Source organism: Protopterus annectens, chromosome 8.part0, assembly GCF_019279795.1.
Source record: "Protopterus annectens isolate FY-2018-M chromosome 8.part0, PAN1.0, whole genome shotgun sequence".
NCBI classification, from domain to species: Eukaryota; Metazoa; Chordata; order Ceratodontiformes; family Protopteridae; genus Protopterus; species Protopterus annectens.
In genome coordinates, this window is record NC_056741.1 from 870344949 (window position 1) to 870359529 (window position 14581).

Here is a 14581-nt window from a genome sequence, read left to right on the forward strand (position 1 = left end):
GCAGAAAGATTTCCCTGTGGAGCTGCTATTCATGGGGGTCCAGTAAGTTTCTGCTTAGGTGGTCTGCTAGGGTGTTGTTGACTCCTGGTAGGTATTGGGCAATTAGGTGTAGACCCATGGAGGCAGCTGTCATCCAGAGCTTCATGGATAGCCTGCACAGAGGGTAAGATTGGGTCCCCCCCCCCCCGTTTGTTGATATAACAAATTACTGTGGTGTCTTTTTATTATAAGGAGAACCCCTGGCCTGAGATGGGGTTTGAAGGATGTCAGAACTTTTTGCACTGCCACTTCTTTCTGACTGATGTGTAAGGGAAGGTGCTGGGCATCCCAAAGACCTTGGGTGCACCGGCCTGCTAGGTGAGCACCCCAAGCAATGTCTGAGGCATCGGTAGGAATGGTCTCGCTGGTAGGGCATAGGATGAAGGGAAGACCCTTGTTTTTGGCACAGGCCTCTGCCCACCAGAGAAACGCAGTCCTTATACATGGGATGAGAGGGAGAGAGGCCTCTAGAGACAGAGTGCTGACACCAAAGATTCTTTACATACCACTGAAGTTCTCATGTGAAGCCTGGCCATAGGAATTAGAAGGATGCAAGATGCCATGTACCCCAGGGCTTGCAGGAACTTCCTCGCAGTGAGGTGACTTCTGGAAGCCAGCCGAGTAAAGTAGAGAGGCAGAAAGTTCTGCTTTCCTGGGGATAGGAAGGCCATTTGGGATGCTGAGTCTAGCACAGCTCCCAAGAAAATGATCTTCCTGGTGGGAGTTTGCTTTGATTTCTTCTCGTTGATGGTGAACCCTAGGGAAGTTAGGAGGGATTTGACAAAGAGAAGGTCCTGGTGCAGCTTTTCTTTGCACTCTGCCTGAACGAGGCAGTCGTCGAGGTAAGGGTAAATCTGTGCATTTCTCTGTCTGCAAAATTTTATGTCTGTGGCTAAGCATTTGATGAATACTTTGGGTGCAGTAGATAAGCCAAAGGGCAGTGCAGAAAACTGAAAGTGTTGTGATCCTGCTCTGAAGCGCAAGAATTTCCTGCAGAATTCCCTTATGCGGATGTGGAGGAAGGCATCTTTTAGGTCTAGGGTCATTAGCCAGGCATTTTTTTATCAGCATAGCAGCAGCTGCTGCAAAGTTAGCATTCTGAATCTGGGGACCACCAGGTAGGTGTTCAGAATAGATAGAGCCAGGATGGGGCAACACGTGCCCTCTTTTCTTTTCTGGGAACAAGAAATAGTCTGGAATAAATGCCTTTGCCTGTTTGATCTGAGAGGACAGATTCTACTGCCCCCATGGGATATTGGGATATGAGATTTTGGACTTGTTTCAATGTCTCTGCCCTCTGATTTGGAGGTAAGTCTAGGTACCCTCTTGGAATTGGGAGTTCGCTAAAAGAGAATTTGTATCTCTGAAAAATTATATTTAAGATCCACTGGTCCTTTGTTACAGAAAGCCAATTTTCTTTGAAGAGGGACAGCCTTCCTCCTAGCTTTTGGTAAGTGAAGAGAGGGCAGAAGGGGAGTCATTGGGAGTTTTTGCCATAGAAGGGCGGCTTAGAACTCCCTGCCTTTGGGGAGGAAGTGGTCCACTGTTAGCTTCTCTACTGGGTCTGGGATAGGGGCCTGAATGGTATGTCCATGCAGGGCTTACCTTGGCCCTGTCTGCTACGTGCAGGGAAGGACAAGTGCTTAGAGTGAAAGTTCCTGTTCAATCTGGAAGGTTGAACCTAAAAGAAATATTTTACTGTTTGCATAGATTTTGCTTTGTCTTCAATCTTTATAAGCATCTCTTCTGCTTTTACTCCAAACAAGCACTCCTAATCCAGGGGTGCTTCGATAAGTTTAGACTTGACATCATCAGGGAGAGGTTGTTCCTTCAGCCGTGCATGTCTTCGAGTCTGACACTGCTGCCCTGCTAGAGGCTTCTAGGGTGTCATATCCACAGTGTAATGAGTGTTCGGCCACTTGACAGAGTGCAGTAAAATCTGCTCTTTAGAAATGGCACAGCGAGGAAGGGTAGAAATCTTTTGTTTTAATAGTTCTAAAGTGTGCTGTTGATATTTTAACAAATGGAACTGACAGTTGAGTGCTCTGATCGCTAAGGTTGCAGAGATGAATATTTTTTATCCCATCTGTCCAGAGCTCTGGAATCCTTGTCAGAAGGAATAGGATTCTTGGCAGAACTAATCTTAGCTCCTTTAGGTCCCTGTGTAATGACCTCTGGATCTACAGCACAATTTCTGTACAGGTATTTGTGAGAATCCAGTACTCTGTAATACCTGTCAGGTTTATTGTGAAGCAGGTGGGAGAGCGTCATGGGCTAAGCTGGATTCATGAAAAACATCATCCACCACTTCTAAAATAGGGGGGATGGCCAGGGGTCTGTGCTGGGGCAGGTCCAGAAACTCTCCAAGTCTTTTCTTAGACTGAGGAAGTCCTGAGATTCCCATTGGAAATGTTCCCTGAGAGTGTGAAGAGTTTCCCCAAAGGAAAGGTCCTCTGGAGGGGAGGCAGAAGGGATAGATTACTCTGCATCTGAATCCTCATACAGCCAGAAGTTGCTGTTCCTCTTCAAAATCTGAATAGACAGATTCCTCAGAATACTGTTCTGTCAATTTCTGGAGAAGGGTGCCTTTTCCTTTTAGAAGTTGTGGCCTGACTACCTCGGATAAGGGAGACAAGATCATTCACCATTTTAAGCATTTTTGCTTGGGGTGGTGGAGCACGAGCAAGATGGTGCTAGAAGCAGATTTTCTTGGAGTGGCCTGGCTTCTAGGCCTGAGAGAATCCGTCAGTCTGAGAGAAACGGTAGTCGGATGAGAAGTCACTTTTTGTCTACATTCAGTAGTGCGAAAGGCCTCATCGGAACCGATGCCAGCGTCGCGGCTCCGGACCCAACCAAGGCAGAGACAGTCATAGCCTCGGAAGATGAAGATATCTGCAGCATACCGGACTCCGAAAGGTTCTTGGTAGAGGCCTGCATAGATATCGAATTGGGCATCAGGGACTGTGAAAGTACCTCAATGAATTCCGGAGAACTGACGACCTGCTTAGCAGTATTAGTCTGAAGGCTTATCCTTGTGTGGTCTGTCTCTATCTTTATCTCTGCGTTTTTCCTGAATCATGGATTGTTGGACGATGGACGCCATATCGGAAAGCAAAGACGGAACATGAAAAGAACTGTCTACAATAAGAGTTCTACGGCAAATGGTTCTTGCAGGAAAGAGGACATACCCGGCAACAGGGGATGTTGGGGTCTGGGCCTAAACAAGTGACACAGTAAGAATGGAAGTCTCTGTATGGGATCTGCTTTTCACAGGCGAGAGAATTAACTTATATGGACATCGGTTATTGCAAAAAAGAGAGTCCCCAATGGGGTACTTAGCTTTAGTCGTTTTCAGCTGAAATTCAAACTCTGGTAGCAACTGACTGGCATTCGTGCGAACTGCTTCTGCTATGGGCTCTACAGCAAAAAAGACTGATGTAATAACAACGGCTGCTTTGCTTTTCAGCACTGACAACCTGACGTCAGACTACAGGGGACTACAGCCGACGCAGAAAAACACTGACTCTGACCTTTGAGCTGGCTGAGGGTACCACAGCAGGGATAACCCACAAGTGATGACTGCAACAGTGAAACATGAAGAACATCTGCATGTTATATCAGCTTATAGGAATGTGTAAGGCAGGTATCCTTCAGGTCTAGGGTAACCATCAAAATTTGGTTAAACAGGTGTAGGGCAGAAAGGTGTACAAAGAAAGCATGCTGAACTTCAGCATGCATAAAAATATACTTTATCTTAGCACATCTAAACTGGGTATTCTAAAGGTCAGCCTTTTATGGCAAAAGGAACTCGAGTAGAAAGCATTGGCCTTTTCACCTCTTGATAACCTCTTGACTGCCTCTACCAGATGCTGTCAGTCCCTATACTTTGGGGATTCCTACAGTGCTTAAGGACTGAAGGTAAGTGCAAACTACATCCCTGGGAGACCACCTACAGAACCTATTTATTCCCAGTATGTTTTACTAATCTTTCTGAGAATAGAATCTGCTGTTCTCTAGTCTTTTTGGGTTTTATTAGGATAATGCGCGATCTGAGGATGTGGAGAGTCTAGTAAGGGGAAATGAGAGATGTGTGCCACAGTAACTGTTGCTCCCTGGCTAAGACTTGACCCTGACAGCCCCAAGGTCTCCCATTCAGATATCCTTGTTTGAAGGTCATATTTTTCCCTTTGATAGTTTTCTCCACTCTGCTAAGAGCAGGGCCAGTGTTTAGTAAGACAGTGTCAATAGTATGCAAGCACAGGAGGGTAAAACAGTTGAGTGTGATTACATAGTCTTAACCACTGCCACCACTGTTTAAACATCTCATAGAAAGATGGTCCAAAATGCAGGTTCTTATCCAAGGGTGCTCTGAGAACCTGTAGTTAAATATCCTCTGGAAGGGGCTGGTATGCCTTCAAATAAGTCAGCAGCAGCCCTAGATGCAGCATCAACACGATTGTATCCATATTTTCAGGCACGCCTGCCCAGTTGCAAAGATGAATGGTCAAGGCTGAGTAACTTATCTTTACAGTGGTGTCAGGAATATGCTCTAATGCCCAATTCATCTTTTTCAGGATTTGAGCTTGAAACCTGGCCATGAGAAACTGCCAACGTAAAGCTCTGAAGGCCAGTTTAGTTGATGTGTACACTTTCCTGACAACGTGGCCCAAGAATTTGCTTTCTCTTGGACAAAGAAAAAGGGTATTTGGGCCCTGAAAAGTACAGCCTTTTTGTAAAATCCAGGACAGGATGTCAGGACCTACCAATGAGTTCTTACAAAAGTCTGTAAAAATGATTCTGCACTCCATAAAACTTGTCGGGTCACCCAAGAGCAGATGCTGGTTCTAGGGATGCTACAAGAAAGGCATCTTGCAAGAACACAGGCACTGAAAGAATGGCCAAAGGCTGGCATCCCAGTTAAAGTGATCTTTCAATAAAGAAACAGCCTCTCCAAATGAGATATCCACTTAGGAAAGGCGTCCAAAGACATGGTGTCCTTATTTGTGTCATATCCCAAAAGAAATACTTAAAAGTCAACAATCAAGATATTTCCCTTCCTTCAGATTATGACGGTCTCCTGAGAGTTCTATCTCTCTCTCTTGGGCGTGGGGAGGAGGTCCAGACCTCAGAACAGGATGTGAGATCTGACATGACTTTCTGGCTCTCTATCAAACAGAAAAAATCCTGGGACTATCTAAACCACTCCAGGGAAGAAGCCTGGTTGCGGATGGAGACGGAGAACTTAATGAGCATTTGAATACCAGATACCTATGCCAAAGGTAGGCAGTAGCTTAAGTGATATATACCCCCTTTTTAAGTAGAAGGCTGTGAAAGCACCTCCACATTTTCAAAACCCTAAGCCTAAGGGAAGCTGATAGGGAGAAAAGTGACAATCCGGGCCTCCTGTTTGTACTTCTTGTAATGGTCCAGGTTCTCCTCGTGCTTTTTAGTGAGATGCCTACAAAGGAGGACAGCTGTGAGTGTATCCTAAAATGGTGGAAGTTAACACCTCAAATGCTTGGGTCATGAATATAACAAATTTAAGTTTTTAATGTTCATCTATGTTTACTATAGTAGTAGAGTGATCATTAGCCATTTTCAAACACAGATCAGGTGAAAAGTCACAGAACATAACATGCAGTATGAAGTACAGGAATGTTTGGAGAAAGACAAATCTTGATTAGATGCAGGAATTTATAACAGCAACAAAAGACGGGATTCTTTTAAAGCAGTCCATTATTTACAATTTGTATATCATAAATATACAGATAAAGCAGTCCATTATTTACAGTATGTACACTGAACTATACATTTAAAGCATTTTACTACTTACAAACTACACAGCGAAGTATCAGTGGCAAGAAAGTTGGAAGAGGTAAATGGTGAGAAAGAACCAGATGGAAGTAGTGGGTTAAAGCCATATATCCTTTTTTTAACATGGAGCATTGTGCTTCTTTGAAGAGCCATTGTTTTAATTGAGTACTTAAGTTGTAAAGGAGATTTACTTAAAGTGGATGAGGACTGATTGCGAAAGTGATAGGGCCACTGCCTGAGAATGAGTATTTGGTTATTTGTAGTATGGTGGATGGCGCTGAGTAACCAATGTGATTATGAGTACCCCCCTCAGGTTACAGGTAGTTCTTTTTTCAGTGACTTTACTGCAATGTAGAACTGGGCACCACAAACCTCCACTTTGTAATCCTGGGCATTACCGCTAAAAAGCCAGGGAAATCCTACCCCTGATTTGATTACAACTGTGTCAAGATCAGCTGTCACAGAAATAGGTTCATAGGTGTTTACTAGGCTAATGACCACAAGGGCCTTTTTAAGCCCAGCCATGCATCCCAAATCTCTAACAAGTTCTGATACCCTTGATAAATGTAAGCAAGGGCCTGGCAGATGAACCATTTACAGGTTGCCTGTGTCCATTAGAGACATAGGTGCCAAACCAGGGGTGAAGTTCTGGTTCCCCATTCAACTGTCCAAGTTGCACTTGAATTGGGTTGGGGGAACTCTGCTTTACATGGATGGGGAGTGTGTTCCATAGATGGAGTAGTCTCTGGGATACATACCTGTCTCCAGCAGGACTATTTACACCACAGGCAAGGTTTAAGTCTTTAGAATGGGTAATTCTGGTGCCGACTGTTTTGTGGATATTCATGAGGTCCATCAGCGTGGGGTCCTACAATTCCCTGTATGCCAGGCATAGATCTCCCCTCAACAGCCTGTAGGAGACAGAATACAGGGAAAAGGCCTTCAGGCGGTCTGCATACCACATTCTTACTCCCTGCATTCTTTTAGTGAGGAACCTCTGTGGAAGTTCCAATTGTTGGACATGCCTGGTTAAGTACATACTAAACTGGGTAATGTACTCAATGACAGGTCTGATGAATCCCAAATATAGTGGAGGAATGACTTCCTTGGACTTAGATGCCATACCTTTATTTATAAGTTGCTCAACATAGAATGATGTCCTCACTACTGTAGGCACGTGGTGCTCAAAGGATAGACTACTATCTGTGCGTGTCCCTATGTCCTTGGCTACTGGGTCAACTCTAAGGAGTGCGTCAACATGATAGTTACCAGGGATGGAGGACTTCCCAAAGGATACTATAATGCACTTCTTGGCATTTAGTTTTAGTCCATGGCTCTGACACCAGTTGTTTGTCTGTATCAGCCGCTCCTGGAGAACATTTGTGTCAGTGTGGGACTCAATGACAGCTCGTAATTTGCAATCATCTGCAAATTTAGTCAGTGAGAGACCTATCTATGACCATCACATCTTAGGCATGACAGGATGTGTTCTCAGCCAAAGGCATGGGAGCTTTCCTAATGACATTGCCAGATGCCATAAAGGTACCAGGGAGCTTTCCACATGACAATGCCAGATGTCATAAAAGTACCAGGCATCTAAGCTACAGGCTGCAAAAGCATCTTCACATTTTCAATACCTTTACGCCTACAGAGGCTGTTCAGAAACAAAGTATCATCACTGGTCTCCCATTTGACCTTCCTGCAATAGGCACACTTGTCCTTATGTTTCTTGTGCTTTTTTAGTAAGATATCTGGAAAGGAAGACTGTTGTGAGAGTCACTTCACAAGAGAGGGACTTAAATCTTTTGCTTCTTTAACTAGGCCTGAAGAGCAAAATCTTTGCCTCCTGAGGATTTTCTTGAAGACAGGCCAAACAGCCTCAGCCTGTAGTATAAACCCCTACAGATATGACTACTACAACAAAGATCCATATGAAGAACATGAAATATTATACATATAAACTGCTTTTATAGTAGGTATGTACTACATATGACACTACAAACACAGGTGCAAGATTAGCATTGGTCTACACTCAGAGAACAAAAGATATGGAAAAATGTGTTGCAAATAACTTCACTAACACGTCGATGCTGTGCCCTCCCCAAGCAATTAACAAAAACAGCATCCTTAGTATTGTAATAACTATAAGGCACTGCACAAACCATTTGCATTCCTACCGCATTAAAAAAATGCTAAAATATTCACACTTCAAGTAAAACAAAGGCTTTTACCTCTGAACTTTTTCCACTCTTCTTTTCGCCCATCTTTTTTGCCTTTAACTTGTGCTAAGAGAGAAAAAAAGGCAAATGATTAAAAATTGGAAAAAAGATAGCCACTGTTTTCAAAACGTGGGTCACTGAGTAGAATAACCTCCATCTCCTTGAAACAATCCCTTCACTCCAAATACCTAGGGACCTAGTTTGACCAAGGCCTCAACTTCAACATCACATTTAAGGCACAAAAAGTAAAAGTTAACTCACTACACTTCTACTCAAGGAAACATGACACTTCTTCACTCTTGAGAGCAGAAAGGCCATAAGAAAATGCATACTGATAGCACAGATGGAGTATTGCCTCCCAATTATGCCGAAGCATTCAAGATGAACCCAGTTATCTTTCTTCAAAGCACAGCCACCATTTGCAGATTTATCACTCTGGTCCTCAAAAAACAGCATTACAGTAATGTTTTAAAAACTGACAACTTGCTACGTATTAATGAACTGTTTCCCTTCTTTGCAAATCGAGTAACACAGACCGGTCTTCAACCTGAGCTTACAATGCAACATACCCTCTCTGCTTATCCCAAGGAACAGGCTTCATGCATCAGGATCACAATTTCTATAACCTTACACCCTTTATTTGGTACTCCTCTCCACATTAAAACCTTGGTCAGCATCCACTTAATTTCATAAACAAAATACATTTTTATATAAAGATATTGCCTGTAACCGTTTCCTTGAAAAAGTCGTACCCAAATTCATAATACTATATCATGTGAATAAATAACTATTTCTTGCTTCCTTCCTTCCTAAAGACAATTTTTATTTTACATACATGTGTGTGTGTGTGTGTATATATATATATATATATATATATATATATACATATATATATACATATATATATATATATATATATATATATATATATATATATATATATATATGTATACACACACACACACACACACACACATACATACACAGTCCCCTTGCTCTTTTTTTTATACAGTTCCCTTGCTCTGGACCTTCCCACTGTACACATATATAAATTCTGAAACTTTGGGTAGCATGAAAACACTGTTCGCTCATATGCTTATGCAACTGTAGGACATTCTGTAACTTTCTGTATTTTTTTTTTAATATGACTTGCTATAGATGGCTGAACAGTTGTGAAGTGGACAGCATTGTCACCTCACAGCAACAGGTTCTCTGGTTCGATTCTCAGTTGTAGTGCCTTCCGTGCACCGTCTCTCTGTATTGGCGTGGTTTTCCTCCCACATTCCGAAGACATGCCGTAGTTGCGTATGTGCTATGGAGGAAAGTAGAGTTGTGTACACTTACCATAAATGTAGATGTTCGAGTGTATTCACTGTTGCAGTCATCACATTTGCGTTATCTGTTTGCACTAGCCCTCAGTCAGCCTGATTATCCAAGTCTTGGGTCATGCGTTGGTTGCTGTCTCATCTTCCGTGAAGTCAGGAAAAAAAAAAATATATATATATATATATATATATATGCAAGGTTCTACCTTCAACAAAAAAGCAAATACACCAAAAAGCTTTTAAGCATAGTAAAGGAGACTACAGGTATAGTCAAAAGAAGTCAGGGGGCTGGAGGGAGGGTAACCAGGACTGCAACAGTGAATACACTCGAACATCTACATTTATGGTAAGTGTACACAACTGTACTATGTTCTTCATGTTTTACTGTTGCAGTCATCACATTTGGGTAGATTCCCAAAGCTAAGGGTGGGAGGAGGAATTTATATAGCATTAGGAATAGCTACAATGCCATGCAAGACTGCAGTGGCAAAGCCAGCTCTGGATTTAGAGAAAACTGGCAAATGGTAATGCTTGGTGAAAGTAGGTACAGAACTCCAGGTATCAGCTTCCAGGATGTCCCTGGTAGGAACACCTCTGTGAAAGGCTGTAGAGGTAGATGCAGCCCTGGTTGAATGTAGTCTGATCTCCTGTGGGATAGGCCTCCCATGGTGCTTACAGTAGAAGTGAATGCAATGACCTATCCATTTAGAAATGGTTTGCTTTGAAAAAGCCTTGCCCTCTGCCCCTGCAGCAAATGCCACCAGCAGTTGTTCACATTTCCTTTGAGGTTTAGTCCTGTCCATGTAAAATCTAAGTTGTCTGTGCACATCTAAGGAATGCAGTTATCCATTCTCCTTTGTTCTGTGTATTAGAAAAAAATGTTGGCAAATGAATGGACTGATTAAGAGCCACACTGGATACTACCTTGGGCATGAAGGAGGGATTGGTACTGAGGGACACCCTGTCCACATGAAAGATGATGAAAGGCTCCACTGCCATAAGGGCCTGTAATTCAGATACCCTTTCTTGCTGAAGTGATTGCTAAAAGGAAGGCTGTTTCCCAAGAAAGGAATTTAAACTCTTCACTTGCAGCTGGCTCAAAAACAGGAAGAGTGAGTTTTTCCAATACAAAATTAAGGTACCAGGCCGGAGTTGGGGCTCTCCTGGGTGGTCTTAAGTTTTTGGCCCCTCTGAGGAACTTCTTGAGAAGTGGATGAGAGAAGAAGGGTGGTTCTGTGTTGTAAAATGGCTGAGGCATGAATTTTGATGGAGGAAAAAGAAAGGCCCTTGTGAAGCATCTCAGTTAAGAATTGAAAAACCAGAGGTAAACTGGGCGCTGCTACGCCCATTCCTCGAGTTTGGTTCCCAGCACAGAATCTTTTCTATTTTTCAGCATATGATTTTTTAGTACTAGGCCTCCTTGCTTGTTTCTGAGGGATGGTAACGGAGAGATTAGGTAATTAGCCAGGCTGCCAGGTTCAGGGTTTGAAGCTGAGGGTGCAGAATCTAGCTCTCCTGCTGTGACAGCAGGGTAGGGGTCTGAGGCAAGTGCCATGGAGCCAGCAGTGACACATTGTGCAATAGGGGGTACCAGGGTTGGCATGGCCAGTCTGGTGCAATTAGTATTGTCCTTGGTTTGTCCTGTTTGATCTTTAGTAGTACTTTGGAGAGGAGAGGCAGAGGAAGAAAGGCATAAACTGATAGATTTTTCCAGCTGAAGGACAGAGCATTCACTTTCCAAGCTTGTTTGTAGGGAGTCCTTGTGCAGAATTTGTCCAATTGATAGTTCTGGGGGGAGGCAAACAGGTCTATATCCGGGCGCCCCCAGATTGTTTATCAACATGTTGAAAGTCTTTGGTTCCAGTTTGAACTCGTGTGGGTCCATGAGATTTCTGCTTAGTTCATCTGCCAGTGTATTTAGTTATCCCGGCAGAAATTGATCCTGTAGATGCAGTTGGTAGCTCAAAGCTGTGTTCCACAGAGCCATGGCTAGTCTGCAGAGGGGGCATGAATGGGTCCCACCCCCATGCTTGTTTATGTACCACATAACAGTGGTGTTGTCTGTCTTTACCATTAATTGTCCTGGAAAAATGTGGTCCTTAAAGGCTGTCCGAGCATTCTGTACAGCTAACATTTCTTTTTGATTGATATGCAGGTGCATTTGACTTGGGTTCCATTTGCCCTGAATGCACTTCCCTGCCAGGTGAGCCCCCCCCCCCCCCATGCATAGTCTGATGCGTCTGTTAGAGTTTGGGCGGCAGGGGGTAGAGTGAATGGTAGGCCCTTGTTTTGGTGGCAGGCCTCTGCCCATCAGAGGAACTCTAACTGTAGGCAAGGAATGATGGGAATCACTGCTTCTAGATCCTGAGAATGTTGACACCATAAGCTTTTTAGATACCATTTTAGTTTCCTCATATGCAGTCTTGCATATGGAATTAGCAGAATGCAGGAGACCATGAACCCCAAAGTTTGCAGTAATTTGCCTTGCAGATGTGGCAGGGTTTTTGTGGCCATTAGTTTGAAGTAAGCTGTCAAATGAATTTGTTTGTCTGGCGTGAGGAAAGCCATCTGGGAAGTTGTGCTCAAGCTTGCTCCCAGGAATATAACTTGTTGACAGGATACAAGACATGATTTATTTTCGTTTATGGTGTACCCCAGACAAGTTAGCACTTTTTGTACAAATGCCAGATGATTCAAAAGTATGTCGTGGCTTTCTGCCTGAATTAGACAATCGTCCAAGTATGGGTATATTTCAATATTTCTTTCCCTGCAAAATGCAATGACTGCAGCTAGGCACTTTGTGAATACCCTGGGCGCCTTAGATAAGCCAAAGGGCAGTGCAGAGAACTGATAGTGCATGTAGCCTGCTTTGAAGCGTAGGTATCTTCTGCAAGATTCTCTGATTGGGATGTGCAGGTAGGCTTCCTTTAAATCCAATGCTGCCAACCAGGCATTCTTGCCTAGCATAGGAAGCAACTGGTGGAGAGTTAGCATCTTGAATTTTGGAATCACCAAAAAAGTGTTTAGAATAGAAAGGTCCAGGATAGGACGCCATGAGTTGCCTTTACTGGGTACCAGGAAAAGTCTGGAGTAGAAACGTTGTCTCTTTTCCTCTTCTGGTACAGTTTGAATAGCCTTTATGCTTGAGAGAGAGAGAGTACTTGCTTTTGAGCCTCTGCCCACTGATTTGGGGGTAGATCTGGCCAACCTTTTTGGGTTCGTAATGTGTGAAAGTGAAATCTGTATCCTTGGGGAAACTATATTTAAAACCCATTCGTCCTGGATAATGAGTTCCCAGTTTTTGGCCTGCAGAGCAATCCTTCCCCCTAAAGGAGCAGTCAGTTGAGAAGTGCTTGGAAGCTTTAAAGTTAAGTCACTGAGACAGCTTACTACAGGGGGGACTCCCTGATTTGGAAGTGGGAGACCCTCACTGCTTAGTCCTGGGTGTTCTGCTGGTTCTGGGTTTGGACTGAAGGCCTGGAAGAGGCAGGAAAGGACCAATTCTTAGAGGGCCAATGGCTACTAAATCTTGGAGGCTGTACTTGTAGGAAATCTTTAACAGCTTGCATATATTTAGTTTTGTCCCCCATCTTTTTAAGAACAACTTCTGCTTTGTTGACAAACAGGTGGTCCTGATTTAATGGAGCATCCAGCAATTTAGATTTAACATGATCTGGCAAAGATTGCTCCTTAAGCCAAGCATGCCTCCCAAGTACAGACCCAGTGACAGCAGCCCGGCAAGATGCCTCTAGTGAATCAAAACCACATTGCAAAGTATGTTTTCCAACCTGTTCAGCAGAATGCATTAAATCCTGTAAATCCTTATTTTCAGCAGAGTCAGGAATCAACATCATTTTCTGTTTAAACAATCCAATAATATGCTGCTGATACTTTAACATATGAAACTGGCAGTTTAAGGCCCTAATGGCCAAGGTTGCAGAAGTGTATAAAGTACAGTTTTGTACCTACCATAAATGTAGATGTTCGAGTGTATACCCTGCTGCAGTCATCACACTTGGGTTATCCTGTCGTCAGGCGGTCCCGCAGTTGGCCTGAATTCCAAAGTCTTGGTCCGGCATCGGTTGCTGTCTCTTCTTCCCTGACGTCAGTGTGCTAGGGGTATATAAGAGGCATCCAACGCCATTTTCTTCAGTTTTTCTTGCCCCAGATGTCAGGTGCCCCCCCCCCAAAATGTGGTCAGTAGATAGTACCAATAATAAAAGTTTATCACAACCAAAACATCCCTCCAGCTATAAGCAAATACACCACAGAGGTTGTACCAGATTTTAAGGTATTGAAAGGTTTTAGTTAGGTCAGAGGGGATGGAGGGAGGGTAACCTGGACTGCAGCAGGGTATACACTCGAACATCTACATTTATGGTAGGTACAAAACTGTACTATGTTCATCGTGTTACCCTGCTGCAGTCATCACACTTGGGTAGAATCCCAAAGCTAAGGATGGGAGGTGGAGTCAAACAGGGTTAGAGGAAGTTAGAAGGCCCTGCAAAACTGCAGTGGCGAAGTCAGCTCTAGTCTTAGAGTAAAGTGGTAAGTGATAGTGTTTGGTGAAGGTGTGTACTGAACTCCAAGTTGCAGCTTCCAGAATATCCTTGGTTGGGACCCCCTGAGGAAGGCTGTAGATGTAGCTGCTGCCCAGGTAGAATGGGGCCTTATGCTAGCAGGAACTGGTTTTCCATGGTGGGTGTAGGAAAAACGTATGCAATGTCCTATCCATTTGGAAATGGTCTGTTTTGAGATCGCCTTTCCTTGAGATGCTGTAGCATAGGATACAAAAAGCTGGTCAGATTTTCTGAAAACCTTAGTTTTAGCCAAGTAGTAACGTAGCTGCCTGTGAATGTCCAAGGAATGCAGGAGTCTTTCTCCTTTGTTCTGTGGATTTGGAAAGAAGGTGGGTAAATGGATGGTTTGATTTAGAGCCACACTGGATACCACCTTAAGCATAAAAGAGGGGTTTGTTCGTAGAGAAACTCTGTCTTGATGGAAAATGAGGAAAGGCTCTACTGCCATTACTGCCTGAAGCTCTGAGACTCTTCTGGCTGAAGTAATTGCTAGCAGCAGGGCAGTCTTCCATGATATAAACTTTAAGTCAGCTGAGAAAGTTGGTTCAAAAGGAGGTAGCGTAAGTTTTTCCAGAACAAAATTGAGACCCCAAGTTGGTGTTGG

General features: G+C 43.5%; 1 protein-coding gene across 1 annotated transcript in view; it reads right to left on the bottom strand.

Annotated features, from left to right (window-relative positions):
• Positions 1-14581, bottom strand: part of LOC122809125 — a 3089885-nt gene that overhangs the window by 2070572 nt on the left and 1004732 nt on the right. Inside the window, exon 4 of the mRNA XM_044080384.1 lies at positions 8085-8138. Within this exon, the coding sequence (XP_043936319.1) occupies positions 8085-8138 (54 nt within the window). The remainder of the gene's footprint in view (positions 1-8084; positions 8139-14581) is intronic.